Source organism: Littorina saxatilis, linkage group LG2, assembly GCF_037325665.1.
Source record: "Littorina saxatilis isolate snail1 linkage group LG2, US_GU_Lsax_2.0, whole genome shotgun sequence".
Taxonomy (NCBI): Eukaryota; Metazoa; Mollusca; class Gastropoda; order Littorinimorpha; family Littorinidae; genus Littorina; species Littorina saxatilis.
In genome coordinates, this window is record NC_090246.1 from 56,528,285 (window position 1) to 56,546,917 (window position 18,633).

General features: G+C 41.4%; 1 protein-coding gene and 1 long non-coding RNA gene across 4 annotated transcripts in view; one reads left to right on the top strand and one right to left on the bottom strand.

Moving 5' to 3' along the window:
• LOC138959325 (uncharacterized) overlaps positions 1–2,629 on the top strand; it is a 282,799-nt gene extending 280,170 nt beyond the window's left edge. Inside the window, exon 2 of the long non-coding RNA XR_011453688.1 lies at positions 1,341–2,629. This is a non-coding gene — a long non-coding RNA (uncharacterized lncRNA). The remainder of the gene's footprint in view (positions 1–1,340) is intronic.
• Positions 2,630–3,021: 392 nt separating this feature from the next.
• Positions 3,022–18,633, bottom strand: part of LOC138959321 (2-oxoglutarate dehydrogenase complex component E1-like) — a 52,101-nt gene continuing 36,489 nt past the window's right edge. For all 3 annotated transcript variants that reach the window (XM_070330750.1, XM_070330749.1, XM_070330751.1), the window contains 9 exons: positions 17,895–18,117; positions 16,391–16,541; positions 14,619–14,746; positions 13,815–13,993; positions 12,756–12,827; positions 9,963–10,088; positions 8,892–9,128; positions 6,207–6,370; positions 3,022–5,618 (listed from right to left, as the gene is read on the bottom strand). In XM_070330750.1, coding sequence (XP_070186851.1) covers positions 5,519–5,618; positions 6,207–6,370; positions 8,892–9,128; positions 9,963–10,088; positions 12,756–12,827; positions 13,815–13,993; positions 14,619–14,746; positions 16,391–16,541; positions 17,895–18,117 — 1,380 coding nt within the window. In that variant the 3' untranslated portion in view covers positions 3,022–5,518. The remainder of the gene's footprint in view (positions 5,619–6,206; positions 6,371–8,891; positions 9,129–9,962; positions 10,089–12,755; positions 12,828–13,814; positions 13,994–14,618; positions 14,747–16,390; positions 16,542–17,894; positions 18,118–18,633) is intronic.

An 18,633-nucleotide genomic window follows, 5' to 3' on the forward strand; every position in this document is an offset into this window, starting at 1 on the left:
ACAAGTCGTGTAAGGCGAAAATACAACATTTAGTCAAGCTCAGTCGAACTCACAGAATAAAACTGAACGCATTGCATTTTTACCGCAAGACCGTACACTCGTAGCATCGTCTTTCCACCGCTCGTGGCAAAGGCGGTGAAATTAACAATTCAGAAAAGCGCGGTAGCGGATGCGCTGAGGAGGATAGCACGCTTTTCTATATCTCTATTCTTTTTACAGTCGAACCCACCTAAAACGAACACGCTAGTTACAAATTTTGACTTATAACGTATTAGTTTTAAGTTCCCAACTGAATACCTCTTTCTTCATGCTTAAAAAAAATGCTTGAAACGAATTCTTTGTAACGAATTTATGCTTATAACGAGCACTTTTTGGATTCCCAAGCATGCATAATGTCTGTACCGTACTTTCCGGGTCATAAGGCGCGACTTTTTTCCTCGAGTTCAACCCCTGCGTCTTGTATAACGAAGCGCCTAATCCGTGTATGAAATACGAAAAAAATCAAAGAGACCGCTTGAGTACCAGTCAAACAACTTGTGATAATGCATGTTTCAGCTACTAGGTACTGCCCTGCCTTTGATCTGGCCGTACACACAGATTTCCACTCTGTTAAACTCCGTCACTGACCGGTCACTGACCCCGGTGCAGGAAGTGTTTCCTCTCTCAGATATGACAGGGGAACCATCTCTCATGGCAAAAACTGGGTCATTGACCCCTGGGAAGAAGGTCGTGTCTATAAACAAGGTCACCCAGCTATCACAATGCCTTTGATCTGGCCGCACACACAGAGCACACATATTTTCACTCAGTTAAAGTCGGTCACTGAACGGTCACTGACCGGTCACTGACCCTGCTGCAGGAAGTGTTTCCTCTCTCAGATATGACAGGGGAACCACCTCTCATGGCAAAAACTGGGTCATTTTGGTGCGCCCTATCGGCCCCCTGCGTCCAATGGGTGACTGGATTACAATTTTGTTTAAAAAGAAGGGGGTGCGTCTTGTATAACGAAGCGCCTTGTCACCGGAAAGTACGGTAATTTACTCACGCTTATGACGAAATCTTTAAACTCGTCCCGAGATCGACATATCATATCATTTGCATAACGAACCCCTCTTTTAACAAACACGTTTTCATCGCCCCAGAGCCGCTTTGTCTCTAAAAGTCACAAGGCTACAAGGATCTGCGTGTGAGGCGAGATCAAAGGCAGGTCCATTGTGATGGCTGGGTGGCCTTCTTTATAGACACTGACCTTCTTCCCAGGGGTCATTGACCCAGTTTTAGCTATGAGAGGTGGTTCCCCTTTCATATGAGAGAGGAAACACTTCCTGCACCCGGGTCAGTTCCCGCAGTGGGGCACTGCGGTTATGAAATTAAAGGCCCCTCCTGTTTTTGGAACCGCAGGAGCTTTCTAGTTTGCTGTTAGGTAGATTTTTGGTTCCTCTTTCCTGTCATGCTCTCTTTTTCTTCATGAATTCTTTTCTTTTTTCTGCCTTCTTGCTCATTCACCTGTATTTTTTCCAAAAATCTCTTCTCTTGCCGCTTGTCTCGCGATTCATGTATAGTTTAATCTGTTAGTGTTCTGATGTAAGTCCAGCAGTAGATAGGTTAAGCCTATTTTAACATACTGGAAACTGGTAATCTTCCAGTAGGTATTAATTTAGTTTTACTAAAGCCTGCTGGGACACAAGTAATGGGTTAGTGGATTTGTAAACAGGAATCGCTTGACAAGTGGCCCCCTTCATCCCCCCCTTCCTCGTCCTGATATGGCTCTGCGTAGTCGGCTGGACGTTAAGCAACAAATAAACAAACAAACAAACAAACAAACCCGGGTCAGTGACCGAGTGTAACCTATGGGGAGTTTAATTTATGGGGCGGTCTCTTTGATGTCTTGAGAGGAAAGTTGGCCAGGGTACTACATGCACCAGAACTGGTGGACACCATGAAATCGGAGATTGATCAGAATGTGCATGTACATGCTTTTACACATAGAGCTTGTTTTTAATCCGAATATAACATATTTATATGTTTTTGGAATCAGAAAATGATGAAGACTAAGATAAACGTAAATTTGGATCATTTTATAAAAACATAATTTTAATTACAATTTTCGAATTTGTAATACCAAAGTCATTCATTAATTTTTAAGCCTCCAAGCTGAAATGCAATACCAAAGCCTTTGTCGATGATTGCTTGACCAAAATGTCAATCAATTTGATTAAAAAATGAGGGTGTGACAGTGCCGCCTCAACTTTTACAAAAAGCCGGATATGACGTCATCAAAGACATTTATCCCAAAAAAGAAAAAAATATCCGGGGATATATCATACCAAGGAACTCTCATGTCAAATTTCATAAAGATCGGTCCAGTAGTTCACTCTGAATCGCTCTACACACACACACACGCACAGACACACACATGACACATACACCACGACCCTCGTCTCGATTCCCCCTCTATGTTAAAACATTTAGTCAAAATTTGACTAAATGTAAAAAGGGGGGAAAAAAACTGGGGATATTAACTAAAAGAATTTGTGGGTGAGTCTGACAATTAAAAGAAAAATCGAGCTTATTCAAAAGCTGCAAACTGGCTGCAAAAAAAGAAAGGAAGTAGCTGAGGAATATGGAATGTGTGTAAGGGAGGGGGGGCGTGCGTGTGTGTGTGTGTCCGTGTGCAGAAAAAAGCAAGGAGGCTCGAAGAACAACAGCCAACAGGTGAAAGATTAATGGGAATATATCTCACATCAAACGCAATGTGTGGACACGAAAATAAGAACGTATAGTGAAAAAAAGTTCGGTTATATTGAATTTTTGAAGGAACAAGGAGGGAAATTCAATATAACCGAGAATTGCCTATATTGAAGTTCCGGCTATATTGAAGGTCTTCCCGGGTCCCGTGCCACTTCAATATAGCCGGGTTTCACTGTACCAGAAAGAAGAGTTAATCTTGAGTGAATGCAATAGTTTCCCCTTCCTATTTCTGCGAGTGTAATGAGAATACAAAGAAAGGGTACAAAGATACAATAAATATTCAATTTATTTTAACAAATTTCACTCTTCAGTTTTCAAATATTGTTTACATCATTCTGAGCTCAGCCAATCCCTTCTTAGTGCAGCCAGCAAATGCTAAAACCTGAAATTCACATCATGTAAACACAAGCACTCATATTTTCCTGATACATATGCAAATCAGCTGTATGTATGAAAAGAATCCTACTGATCTAGTGCCATATTGGTTGCTATTGAAATGACCTGAATTCTACCTGGACAAAGTAAAGCAAAAAGTGAACACACTCTGTGTTTTCTAGCAACAGATTTAAACTGTTTTACTAATTCGAGGCACTTTGTAGCATTTTATTTGATGAAGTTCAATTAAATTCAAACACAAGTGTATTTATTGGAACACACCGTTTCACACCAAATCAAAATCAAAAGAGCTTTATAGCATGACTTCAAAAGACTATTACTATTAACATTGCACGTTAGCTAACAACATTTTTGATGATTGCTATTTTCTGTATTTCTTAAATGACTTCTGATCTGCATATGCCTTGAAATTCTACCAAGCTAAGCTAAATCTGGCATGGATATAATTGCATTCCCAAGAATCCGGTAATAGAATTCTCATGTATTACAAGTTACAAAACTAGCCATAAAAACCCAACTTTTTCATAGATGGCATGATTACAAGGAGCACAAAATAAAACTGGATGCATAAATACTTATCAAAACTAAAAAAGACTACGGTGAGCAAGATGGAAGAAAGGATTAAAAAACGTCCCACAGTTCCTTCAGAAGATAACAAAACACAGCAGTGAAACAGCACCCCTTTATGTATCTGCCAATAAATAACTGACACAACTACAGTACTTTGCTGCTTAAAACAATTATACACAATTAGCACGCCAGAAGCTCTATACAGCAGTCCCTGCAATGTACGGCCCCGGCGTGAGCAGACACCTGACATGTACGGACACATTTGCTGGGCACGGAGTGTTTTCCTTCTATATTTGCCCCCCCTTAAACGGACACCTGCAAAACGTGGACGCGGACACTCATTTTCGGTCCCAACAGCAGGTCATACCTCCAATGTACGGACAGACCATCGTCAAATTTTCACAACAAAATCGATAACAGAGCAGTCCGGCTCTTGGTACAAAGAACTTGAGTGCACGTGTACCCATCAGGAGGGGGGGTAGTTTTGGTCAGGAGTGGAGTACATGCGAAGATGCCAACATGAAACTGCACTGTGCTCTTTATTCTTGTCTGTTGGACGTAAACAACAGAAACCACAGTCGATGCAGGTCCTGAGCGAAAGAGAGTGAAAAACCGGCCACAGTTCTCAGCATCATGTGTCTGTGTGTAACCGCTTTCATTGACCAGATACTCTTGTTTCCCCTCGGCCTTGACCAGTGAGTCGGTTGCCTAATCTGTGAACCCTTCAGTTGTCTTGCTTTGTCAAAAGTTAGGACACGGTCAACTGGTTTTGCTCTGAGTGAACAGTGCAGCTGGCCTCTCTGGCCACAGCCCAAAACAGTACATGGCTGGAGGGAGTGAGAGAGAGGGAAGGGGGGTAGCTGGCTAAACTCTGTGGGGTGTCCGGTGTCACTGCATGTCAGCAGGAAGAGCATTGGAGAGAAATAGAGAGGTGTACTCTTTCACACAATTTCCAAGCATCAGTTGTCACGGCTTGGGGTAGGCATTAGTGAGGGAGAGTGGGAGCTGTGTTATGTACAGTGTATTTCCGACTGAAGAGTGAAAAGTCACTGCCATGCCACATGATCGGCATGCTGTCAATAAAGCCAGACAAGAAGAAAATAAATTAAATGATTATGACATGATTATCTGCTGCTATTTATTCAAACTGGTTTTCAAGCTTATTCTTTCAAAGCATCTGCACACGCTCCTCTGTGCTGTGTTTGTGTGGCTGCTTTCGTATGTCAGTGCATGGTGAGTGTGTTCACTGCCTTGAGGATTTATTTTATTTCTTCTTTTCAACACTGTTCATACAAATCATTTTTACAGAACGTTTTAAGAAGTATCAGGAGTTTATTGTTATTGTTTAGTAGCCACAAGAAGTGATTAGCATAGACTCAATCCTGTTGTTTGTGTGTCTCTGTGTGAGTGTATGGGGGAGGGGGTGGTGTGGTCACCCCTCCCCTGACCGGACACCTGCAATGTACGGACAGTTTTGCTATGGCCCAAGGGTGTCCGTTCATGAGAGGGACTGCTGTAATCACATCAGCGGTGGATCACGATGGAAACCTGAAGCTGTGAACCATCACTGAGAAGTAGGTGTTTCAACAATTCAGGACGAGCTGACTCATCAGTAAAAGCAGTGCTTGGAACTCCTCACACGACCAAAATCTGCTGTGATCACCCAGAGAGGAGCCCCAACCCTCATGTACTTTTCGAAACAGAAGTCCATTCTTCAACCAAACTGCAAAAGTGCATAAAGCTGAAAATAGTGTGTCCCAAGGTACAGGCTCCATTGTCTTTCCCTGTTGTAGAGGTGGTTCTAACAGCTGAAGGCGGCCTCCATGAAGCCAGCCAGCTCCATCAGATGCATCTGCTTGTTGCCCGTGGCTGATGCAGCTGAAGGGAAGCGACCAGCATACCTGTAAATAGAGATGAAACTTTTGTCAATACTCACAAGAACTCACAGTTCTACAGGTTCCTAAACTACCCCACTTGCAGCCATCTGCATCAACTTGAACTAACAGTCAGTTGTGCTAAAATTGTGGGTAATGGAAGTGTCATTCACACTAGATTATAAAGAAAACCGTACAAATTAGATTAGAAATGCATCTGTTAAGGGAAAGTTACACCATTCAACATTGATGCATGCAACTGACTGCCTGTGTAGCAGCTCAGGTCATTCAACCTATTTGTGTTGTATTCAATACAACTTATAGAGAATAAAATTCAGCCTAGAAATGAAACAGGATGGGTTCCATGTTCACACAACCCCTGAATGAAACGTGCCAATCACAGTGTGATTTCAAATAGCTATGTACAATGCAGCAGATCGTAGTTGGCCCTACACGACCGTTCCGTGTGTCGTTGCATGCAGTAAAGTTGAATGGTGTAACCAGAAATTCCTGAAGGAGGTCCCATCTGCTCGACTCCAAATATGACAAAATCAGAGTTGAGAGTTAACTCCATTTCACGGTCGTCTTCAACAAAAATTAGAGTTAAGAACTTACTCCATTTCACGGTCGTCTTCAATTTTCTTCAGGATGGTGCGTATGCGTGGCTCCACGTAGAGGTAGGGGCCCATGTTCTTGTGTTCTTCCTGCACCCAGGTCACGCGAGCGTTGGGGTACTTCTGCATCTCTGCCTTGACCAAGTCGAATGGGAATGGCGACAGCTGCAAAAATTGTCACGATTAGAAATCCAAAACACTCCAAAATCAAGAATCAACAAACCATCAATCAATCAATATGAGGCTTATATCGCGCGTATTCCGTGGGTACAGTTCTAAGCGCAGGGATTTATTTTTTTATTTTTTTATTTTATATTTTATGCAATTTATATTGCGCACATATTCAAGGCGCAGGGATTTATTTATGCTGTGTGAGATGGAATTTTTTTTACACAATAGTGACCAGTACATCACGCATTCACATCGGCCAGCAGATCGCAGCCATTTCGGCGCATATCTTACTTTTCACGGCCTATTATTCCAAGTCACACGTGTATTTTGGTGGACATTTTTATCTATGCCTATACAATTTTGCCAGGAAAGACCCTTTTGTCCATCGTGGGATCTTTAACGTGCACACCCCAATGTAGTGTACACGAAGGGACCTCGGTTTTTCGTCTCATCCGAAAGACTAGCACTTGAACCCACCACCTAGGTTAGGAAAGGGGGGAGAAAATTGCTAACGCCCTGACCCAGGGTCGAACTCGGAACCTCTCGCTTCCGAGCGCAAGTGCGTTACCACTCGGCCACCCACCAAGACAGATTATCATACTTTTGGATCTGATACACAGAAAGCACCCAATCTGTCGATTTTCTCATTTTGACGTTAAACATGGGGTTGTAGCCTTGTGGTCCTCAAAATATGGCAGTTGGTTCGAACCCCTTTTTGACTCACATGCGAAGCAAAAGTGAGTCTATGTACTCACCCGAGTCGTCCGTCCGTCCGGCCGGCCGTCCGGAAAACTTTAACGTTGGATATTTCTTGGACACTATTCAGTCTATCAGTACCAAATTTGGCAAGATGGTGTATGATGACAAGGCCCCAAAAAACATACATAGCATCTTGACCTTGCTTCAAGGTCAAGGTCGCAGGGGCCATAAATGTTGTCTAAAAAACAGCTATTTTTCACATTTTCTCTGAAGTTTTTCAGATTGAATACCTCACCTATATATCATATATAGGGCAAAGTAAGCCCCATCTTTTGATACCAGTTTGGTTTACCTTGCTTCAAGGTCAAGGTCACAGGAGCTCTTCAAAGTTGGATTGTATACATATTTTGAAGTGACCTTGACCCTGAACTATGGAAGATAACTGTTTCAAACTTAAAAATTATGTGGGGCACATGTTATGCTTTCATCATGAGACACATTTGGTCACATATGATCAAGGTCAAGGTCACTTTGACCCTTATGAAATGTGACCAAAATAAGGTAGTGAACCACTAAAAGTGACCATATCTCATGGTAGAAAGAGCCAATAAGCACCATTGTACTTCATATGTCTTGAATTAACAGCTTTGTGTTGCATGACCTTGGATGACCTTGACCTTGGGTCAAGGTCACATGTATTTTGGTAGGAAAAATGTGTAAAGCAGTTCTTAGTGTATGATGTCATTGCTAGGTTTAGGTCAAGCATGTGAGTCGTATGGGCTTTGCCCTTCTTGTTTTCCGTTACAATTACAGTTAGTACTGTATCCTTGGAGTGAAAAATGCTGCTAGAAAATAATATTATGAGTACAGTAAGGCCATATCCTATGAGTGTGAAAGTACAGCAGGAAGAAAAATAAGTAAAGGTTACATCACCGCTGATTGCTTTTTATTCATTTTAACAACATCCAGTCATCATTTGAGGCTATAGTAGTCTTCTTTCAAATAATTACAGCAAGATAATTGATTATATAATTACATGCTAATTACATCAAGAACTTTTATTTTCCACAGAAGACTCACTTACTTTCCACTTGTGTTCTAGCCCCTTCCTTTTCATTCTTATTTGACTTTACATATCCACAAACTTGTCTGAGCGAACGACGAAGAAGAAGAAGAATATCCACAAACTAAAACTATTTCTCTGCAGCTACAAGACTTGAACCAAAAAAGCACTAATGACCACAAAACAGAAAGAAAGGAAAATAAGTCACGTGAAGCGAAATTAATACATTTAGTCAAACTCACAGAATGAAACTGAATGCACTGCATTTTGCGAGAAAAAAAAGATAATCCTTGACGGAGACGAAAAGCGCTGACATTCACGTGCAAAACGTGGCGACCCGCATTTGCTTGAAGTGACAAGCCAGTGTAGTGCAGTAGCGTACAGCGCTTGATAACAAAGCGCGCTTTTGTATATTCTTTTTAACTTTCTGAGGTTGTTTTTCATCCAAACATAACATATCTATATGTTTTTGGAATCAGAAAATGATAAAGAATAAGATGAAATCATTTTTAGATCAATTGCTTACATGCTTAATCAAAATTTAGAGATGTTTAATGACCAAACTCATTTATTAATTATTTAAGCTTCCATGCTGAAATGCAATACCAAAATCCAGGCTTCGACAAAGACTGCGTGACCAAAATTTTAATCAAATTTGATAAAAAAAACAACAACTGAGGATCATCATCACTCAACACGAACATACACACTTCACTTGAACCACGCACTCCTACAAGAGACACACAAACCAACCTGTTCAATTCTGGCGATGGCGATGTCACTGACCATGTCTTTCTTCTCCCGCTCTTTGCACAGTTCGTAGTAGACCTTGCCCGAGCAGAAGAGCAGTTTCTTTACGGTGTTCGCATTTTCACTGGCTTCCCCTGTCTCAGGCAAAACACGCATGAAGTGCGATCCCTCGATCATGTCGTCGAAGCCAGAGCGAGCCTCTGGTAGACGCAGCAAGCTCTTGGGAGTGGCCACGATCAGCTGAATGGAGACAGAAATGTTTTTTGTGTCTATCCAGATAAACAGTATTTGCCAATAATAAATATGTAATACCAGTAAGCTCTGATAAAAGGCTCTGTTTTTGCTTTTTCTAACACAAGAGTGGGTGAATGTTGATACTTTTAACAATCCCTGCCATTCTTATCCCCAGAATTTGAACATGCGGTCACACAAGCTGCACTGCAAACTCTTCCCCACTTCAGACTACACTTAAAAAATAGGTTAACACAGATGACAACATGCTGAAACTATACTTTCACTCCAGAAAGTGAAGTGACAAATGGTCTGTAAAATCCTTGCGTTTGTTAATCGAAAATTTTGAGAGTAAATTTTCATTTGATTAATATACTTACCTGAATCACATATAGCATTGACACAGTCTGAGATGCTAAGGTCTGAAAAGGCTACCCGTCTAACATTTTTAAAGGGAAGCAACCCCATCACCAAAAAAGGCTAAAAATAGCCATGGTAATGAGCACATACACTGGGAGTTACCTCCCATTGGTCTGTACTACGTCACTACCTCTAACACCAAGTGGCTACATTCATACGACTTTTTCAGTCCTTGAGTGATGGGGTTGCTTCCCTTTAAAAATGTTAGACGGGTAGCCTTTTCAGACCTTAGCATCTCAGACTGTGTCAATGCTATATGTGATTCGGAGTAAGAATATGTAATTTAATTTTAGATAAAACAATGTTCATTTTTTTCATTTTTTTTTCAATGAGCTTCTTTTGGTCTATGGAGTATGGTTAGGGTGGGGGTATGGGTGGCGGCATAGCTAACTTATTATCAGTAAGCCAAAAAGAAAGACTTACAGGTTTGCGGAAGGGCAGAGAGATCTGTCGACGCATGGCGTGGAAGAAGTTGGCTGGGGTGGTGAAGTTGCAGACAAACCAGTTGATCTCATGCAGTTGCTGGATCTCAAAGTTGGGACCCTCCACCTTTCAAAGACAGTCACGTTCAGTTTGAATGCTCACATTGAAATCATAGTACCCCAATAAGCCATTCAAGAGGAGGGTGCATGGGATAATTACATTCTACAGACACAAATTAATTAACACAAATGACAAGCGAAACTAAGTACAACAGTAAATCAACTGCAGCAAAAAAAAAAGGTCTGCAATTGCAAAAGAATACACACAGACAGACAAGAGCAAAAGAAACAAAACTACATACCTCTACTTCCTTGAAGCAGCAAAAAGAGCAGAAAGGTTATCCAAAGCAGACAGACTTCTAATCAAGAATTAAACAAATAAAAAGAAAGGTTGTTCATTGGAATGTACGATTAAATAAATATATAACTAACCTTTCACGTTGTTGTTTTTCTTATAGTAAAAAAAGCTGGCTTTCTTCTCCCCTCCCCCCACACACCAACCTTCACAAACGGATCATAACATAAGCCCTGGGCTATTTATAACACATTACGAACCTTGCGCTCCAGAAATTGGCAGGTAACTGTTACACACTAAGTTAAAAGCATGAAAAGATAAAGATGTACATGTGAACAGCTCAGATCATGGGTCAATAAAGTGTTACACAGATGGTCAAAATTAAAGTACAAGATATTGCACTGGAAGTGGTACTACACTGTTGCTTAGTGTCTGTATGAAACTACAAGGTGAAAATAGAAAAAGAAAAACACGATTCTTGACTTTGATGCGCTTTTTTCTGCTCGTAAACACACATTCTTCTACTCATCACAGCATGCCCCATTATTGAGTTTAAAACACCAATTAAATTTGTTTTGAATAAAACTCACAATTTTACAATAAGAATTTAGAGACCTGAATCAATTAGGTATATCATACTTAGTTTGACTTTTGCAAAACTAAGTAATTACACATTTAATTGAATCAGTCAGACAGACGGAGACATAGAGAGACAGACAGAGGGCAAACACAAATCTGAGAAAGAAACCCCTTTAAAAATGTTACCATGTTTGAAATGAAACATCGCAAGGTGAAGCCATAATTCATCACCTTTCAGTATGACGTCATGAGCGTGTTCCACACTTGAAATGACGTGCTTTTGGAGCTTGGAAGTATAATTTCCATTCAACGATCCGAGTTTGTTAAGTTTGAGCATATTTTCAACGTCAAACACCATGAAACTATATATATTTGGAATCAGAAAATGATAAGGAATAGATAGAAGTTGTTTTTAAGTGTCTTTTTTCATAAATAAAGATAGTGGTTATTTATCGGTTTTCTTCATTTTTAAGCATAATTATCAATACAAAACAACAAAACTATATAGTTTTAGATACAGGACGCAATAGGGAATACACCAATATAAATTTTCTGTTTCAAATATTAGTTTTTAAAAATGTAAAAAAATGACATATTTCGAACAAACATTTCAATAACAAAACTTTAAGTGACCAAGCTGAAATGCAATCCCATAATCCGGCCAAGATCTGAGATTGTGTGATAAGAAATTCGATCAAATTGATGAAAAACTGTAACTGTGAAAGTGCTGCCTCGACCTTTTGGCAAACGATAAAATATGACGTCATCAAACTGTCCTATCAATAAACGGAAAAAACCTTCTATGAGAAAATCCAATCAAAAATATCCATATCAAATTTCATAAAGATCCACTCAGTATATTATGAGATATGATCTGCAGTGTGAAAAAAAACAATCTCACGCCCATAACGCAACTTATTTGGTCGTGTTCTGCCGATACTATAATGTTTTTCTTTCCTAAAACACACTATAATAGTAGCCCTTCCCAATGTCTATGCTAAAACTGACTTGTCTGTGTTGTCAATGATTTTGCAACAGTGTGAGAACAAAAAGTTTAACAAATCTCACGCCCATAACGTTGTGACACAAAAACTCATTTGGTCGTGTTCTGCCGATACTATAATGTTTTTCTTTCTTAAAACACACTATAATAGTAGCCCTTCCCAAATGCAATGCTAAAAATGACTGGTCTGTGTTGTCAATGATTTTCTGCGAGAATGCGATCTATCTGTTTGTCGCAAAGACCGTGTGACACGAAAGTTATGAGCGGAAGACAAATCTGCTGAGTGCAATTACGTTTCAGAAGATAGTTGGTTAAAACAGTTTATCACTCAGACACGCAAAGGAACACTATAACTTTATTATTCAGGCCATATATTTGCTTTCCTTTGTCATGTATGAAAGCACTGGCCTTGGTTGAAGAAAGTGACCTGACGCTGTGCAACAAATGTGTCGCCATTTTCCGCCGTGTTTTGTAAATAAAACGTGTTTACTACCCACACATAAAAAACGATGCTGTTGGTTCTTTTTATTTTCTTATTGTTTGATTCATGCTTAGCAGTTTAGTATGCTTTGTTTTCTTCTCAATTCAATGGATGGCTATAAAATAAGCATTTAAATGTGAAGGTGTTAACATTACCCATGATCTGAGCTGTTCACACATGAACCACTTGCTGGCCAGGATGATACATCACCAAACGGACAAGGAAAAGAACAGAAGAACATAAATTGGCACAGTGGAAAAGCAACCGAAAAATACAACCCACTCAACAGTAAATGCTTTAAATTAAAACTATACATAATCAATAAGAGATTGAGATAAGTAGATAATTGCACCAACAAGTAAGTGTTTGAACTTACAGGGAAATACTCTGGGTCATCATTGCTCATCTGCAAGAAGCGCTCAATGCGACAACTTGAATGCTCTGGACCCTGAAACATGAATCAATTAAACAGCAAAATGAATGACAAATCACAACCCATGGACAAGGCAACATACTGGTAGTACCTGCAATAAAATGACACCCTTGGGACCATGAGCCAATTTTCCCCACATTGAAGGTGGCCTGTTTTGAACAATATATTTTGGCAAAGATAATACGAATAACTGAGTGTCCATACTTTGGAGGTGTCCTTTCATGGAAGGGACACACTGGCACGGTTGGCCTAGTGGTAAGGCGTCTGCCCCGTGATCGGGAGGTCGAGAGTTCGAACCCAGGCCAGGTCATACCTAAGACTTTAACATTGGCAATCTAGTGGCTGCTCCGCCTGGCGTCTGGCATTATGGGGTTAGTGCTAGGACTGGTTGGTCCGGTGTCAGAATAATGTGACTGGGTGAGACATGAAGCCTGTGCTGCGACTTCTGTCTTGTGTGTGGTGCATGTTATATTTCAAAGCAGCACCGCCCTGATATGGCCCTTCGTGGTCAGCTGGGCGTTAAGCAAATAAACAAACAAAATGGAAGGGACATTACAGGTACAACTACAGGCGAAAGTTTACATAACAAATATTTGTCATCTGCATCTTTTAAAGAATTCTAGGGACAAAAGTTGCTGCCAGCATTTACATTTTAATGAGAGGAACTTATAAAGACTTATTCAGTCAAACTTTGCTGTTCATTCCAAATGGGATGGTTGAGGAAAAGAAAAAGAGTACAAAACGACAATAACAAATGAACACGACATACTGATAACCAGATCGGAAAACATAAGTGGTACCTGCCAGGAAAGGACACCCTAGGGGCCAGTCAAGTGTCTCTACACTGCAGGTAGCCTCTCACGAAAGGTATTTTTGTCTGCATTATAGGCAAAGGGACAAAACAGGTGTCCTTAATTGACAGTTGTCCTCTCATGGGAAGGATCTCACACCGCAGGTACCACTATATCATGAAAGGGAGTGTGAGTCAGCCCATCCACCTACCATGCCCTCGTAGCCATGGGGAAGCAGCAAGACAATGCCGCTCTGTCGCACCCACTTGGCTTGACCGCTGGAGATGAACTGGTCAATGATGCACTGGGCTGTGTTGGAAAAGTCACCAAACTGAGCCTCCCAGATGACCAGAGCGTTGGGGTTGGTCATGGAGTAGCCCAGCTCGAACCCTGCACACAGGCACACACTATGCATGCAAGATCAACACAGACAGTCCGCAGGTTTACTGAACTTTCTCATGTATGACATTATGTGAAGAGAAAAGTACAAGTGTACATGTGGAAAAGGGTGCACACATGCCCTCACATAATTCAACTTCGAAAGCAAAAAGCATGGAAATAAGCATTACTTCAAATCCTCCCTCTCTCAATGCTTTTAGCTCTCATAAAATTGGGGTTCTTATAGCAAAGATGTGGGTGTGGAAATGTTCATGTCTTTCATGATAATGAGAAGTGATGAATCATCAGTCCATAACATTTGCAAAACGAATACCACCTGTGGTTCTGGCTAACTGAACTGACAACTCTGACAAACAGAGGCCAGGGCTCAGTCATCAGCTATCGACATATTATAATTTGAAAAGACCAATCATTCTGAATGGGAGATGAACACAAGACCAATTAAGTCTTTCACAAATGGGTCAAGAGTTGATTCAACAAACCGACTGATTTGAAAACTGTTCCGCTGTTTTTATGACAAATCATTTAACCAATTATAATGTTATGCTGCTTCAGGCCAAATCCATGGAATTGTGTAGACATATTTAGCAGCTAACACCCTTTCAAGCCTGCTCACCTAAAACACCATACTCTGAGAGAGAGCTGTTGCACACAGTGTAGTGGGCTTGATCCTGGAACAGGTGGTTCAGTGGTACGTACGTCTTCTTGTCAATCTCCTGATGGTGGAGCACATGGTGCCGATGACTAAAAAGAAGACATGGAAAATAAATGTATCGGTAAACTGAAAATGTTTTCTGACAAAAAGCCAGGCAACATGCACACATGGGGTATGCGAGAACATGTCTAATAATCCCATTTGGCTAAACGAATTTAAATATAGAGCTAGATTGTATCAATACAGATTTAGATGTCCATTCTGAAGTGTCATACTGCTCTCACCACTACATGATCTTAGATAAAGTAAATGTGCACACACAGACAAACACATGCTTCTTCTTCTTCGTTCATGGGCTTAGACTCCCACGTTCACTCATGTTTTCAGCACGAGTGGATTTTTACGTGTATGACCGTTTTTACCCCGCCATTCAGGCAGCCATACGCCGATTTCGGGGGAGGCATGCTGGGTATTTTCGTGTTTCTATAACCCACCAAACTCTGACATGGATTACAGGATTTTTTCCGTGCGTTCTTGGTCTTGTGCTTGCGTGTACACACGAAGGGGGTTAAGACACTAGCAGGTCTGTACATAAGTTGACCTGGGAGATCGGAAAAATCTCCACTCTTAATCCACCAGGCGGCAGCGACTGGGATTCGAACTCACGACCTCCCGATTAGGAGGCCGACGTCTTACCACCACGCCACTGCGCCCGTCCGACAAACACATGCAATTTCAATGTTGTTCCCAGGACAAGAGGTCAGTTGGACCTGGATTGAAAATATGCATAGGCCCATATGTCCTTGCTAAATTTCTGTCACAAGACCTGCGGCATGTCAAACTCTCAGACAATCCACCCACCAGGAGTGAGACGAATGCATCAGAAAACAAGAAGGGCAAAGCCCATACGACTCACATGCTTTACACATTTTTCCTACCAAAATACATGTGACCTTGACCCAAGGTCAAGGTCATCCAAGGTCATGCAACACAAAGCTGTTAATTCAAGACATAGGAAGTACAATGGTGCTTATTGGCTCTTTCTACCATGAGATATGGTCACTTTTAGTGGTTCACTACCTTATTTTGGTCACATTTCATAAGGGTCAAAGTGACCTTGACCTTGATCATATGTGACCAAATGTGTCTCATGATGAAAGCATAACATGTGCCCCACATAATGTTTAAGTTTGAAACAGTTATCTTCCATAGTTCAGGGTCAAGGTCACTTCAAAATATGTATACAATCCAACTTTGAAGAGCTCCTGTGACCTTGACCTTGAAGCAAGGTAAACCAAACTGGTATCAAAAGATGGGGCTTACTTTGCCCTATATATCATATATAGGTGAGGTATTCAATCTCAAAAACTTCAGAGAAAATGGGAAAAATGTGAAAAATAGCTGGTTTTTAGGCAACATTTATGGCCCCTGCGACCTTGACCTTGAAGCAAGGTCAAGATGCTATGTATGTTTTTTGGGGCCTTGTCATCATACACCATCTTGCCAAATTTGGTACTGATAGACTGAATAGTGTCCAAGAAATATCCAACGTTAAAGTTTTCCGGACGGACGGACGGATGTCCGGACGTCCGGACGTCCGGACGTCCGGACGACTCGGGTGAGTACATAGACTCACTTTTGCTTCGCATGTGAGTCAAAAAAAGAAAAGTGTAAGTGACTGAAGACTGAGGCCTGAAAATACTGCAATTTTAAGAAAGGAAAACAACCAATACCTGAAAGTTCCTCTCTCGACGTCCTGGCCGCTGAGTCGCACATGGATACCTTCTTTGAGCAGTGAGCCGAAGGCAAAGCACTCGCCCAGAGCCCAGTCAGCCATGCGATTCTTCACCATGTCAGCACGGGAACGCAGCACTCGCTTCAGACCTGAACAAATTAGTATATGTATTTCAGCCACGTGCATGTAATTTCTTTTTTGAGATAATAAAGTACCGTAAAGTACCTTGTAAGCGCCCACCCCCCCTGTGCACCAATTCCGACCCAAAGTAGGGGGTGGGCGCTTATTAGGTACTACACCCTATGCACGAGCAGTTTTCAGTAAGAAATGAGATCTTTGATCACTTCGTAATCATATCTTCTTTCTTTTTTCATCTTCCATTGTTTTTCTTGTTCGTATTGTCATTAGAAGAGCTTGGGGAGACAAATGTCGTCGCATCCTTTTCTTGTCTGCAGAGGTGCCGCTGTCGGCCGCACTGTGTCTCTGTTTCCCTTGAACAAGGGGTACGTCTTCTGGATATGGGCAACAGTCTATTTTACTTGGCCAAAGACTGCTTTCGGCAGAAAGAGAGAGAGAGAGAGAGAGAGAGAGAGAGAGAGAGAGAGAGGAGGGGGAGTATTGTGTGTGTGTGTGTGTGTGTGTGAGAGTGTGTGTGTTTCCATTGGCGTTATTATCCAAATAGTCAAGAGCTGACAGCTTAAATGCAACGGTGTACGATTTGATCCGCGGCATCTTGTAATCATTGACTTGCAGGCGTTTAGATCCAAGGCGTGCAGACACACGTGATAGGGTTTGCAAGAAAGGGAAATCATTCACAAAACTAGCAGATCAAGTGCGGAATTTTTATTTCCCCTGATTTCAATGGTGTAAAGTGGGGAGTGGGCGCTTACAAGGTACTATACCCTATGCACGGTTTTGGACTAAAAGTGGGGGGTGGGCGCTTACTCGATACTGGGCGCTTACAAGGTACTTTACGGTATTAGTGTACTGTACATGTATTGAAAACAAATAAGTAGTAAATGTATTTACTGTTATCCAAATGACTGTGGAAAACAATGAGCTAATAGATCACTGCTTTGTGTTTGACTGCTCTTTACTCTTACAAATGAGTTCTCTTTACAGTGGAACACCCATTGCAAAAACACCACCACCACCCCACAAAAGGAGGTCCAACTGTACTAGCTTTTATAAATAATCTAAAAGCAGTTGTTTCTTCCTGTACATGCTTTTTAGCAGCTTACCCTTTCCCCCATCTCACTTGTCTCTACACTCAATCAACAGGTGTTTTGGAAACTAGAGCAACACGATGAGACATTAGTACCATTCCCAAGTATGTTTCACTTGCAGCACACAGCAACGAAAGCAGAGTAAAGCAATGTCTGCTCTGTACAGCTATGTCAAATTGTGACTGACATCAGCACAAAACCTGTGAATCTGGTATTGTTCACACTGAACAAAAACACACATACAAAATTACTGTTACAAACACATAGTTTTCTTACCTCCATGCACCTGAAAGTTTTCAGGCACAGTGCTCACTTTGTCCCCGATGGCGAGCAGGACATCCTCGTTCACAGAGGTGCTGGGGATCTTCATCTGGTCACCGCGTGAGCTGAAGAAATCAGTCCATGGTGAATCGAGCCACTCAGCGTTGCTCACTGCCGTCTCTTTCTTGGCCAGCATGTAGGATTCTTCACAGATCTTGTCATACTTGGATATCTCTTCCTGTATGTGCAAAAACAGAATGGCAAACATACAGACATGCAGACAAACAGGTACACATACGATGACATACCTTGCCATATCTAACGTTCTTTCCCTACACGGGCATAAACAGGTGATCTCTTGCATATGCAAAGACAGAAAGTCAAACACACAGACACGCAGGTAGACACATACACATACGAACAGGTACCTTGCCATACCTGGTGATCTCTTGCATATGCAAAGACAGAAAGTCAAACAAAATAACATGCAGGTCGACGAGTACTTATGTGATAAGGTACCTTGCCATGCCTGGCGATCTCTTCCGGCATATGCAAAGACAGAAAGTCAAACAAAATAACATGCAGGTCGACGAGTACTTATGTGATAAGGTACCTTGCCATACCTGGCGATCTCTTTCTGCATGTGCAAAGACAGAAAGTCAAACAAAATAACATGCAGGTCGACGAGTACTTATGTGATAAGGTACCTTGCCATACCTGGCGATCTCTTCCCAAAGACAGAAAGTCAAACAAA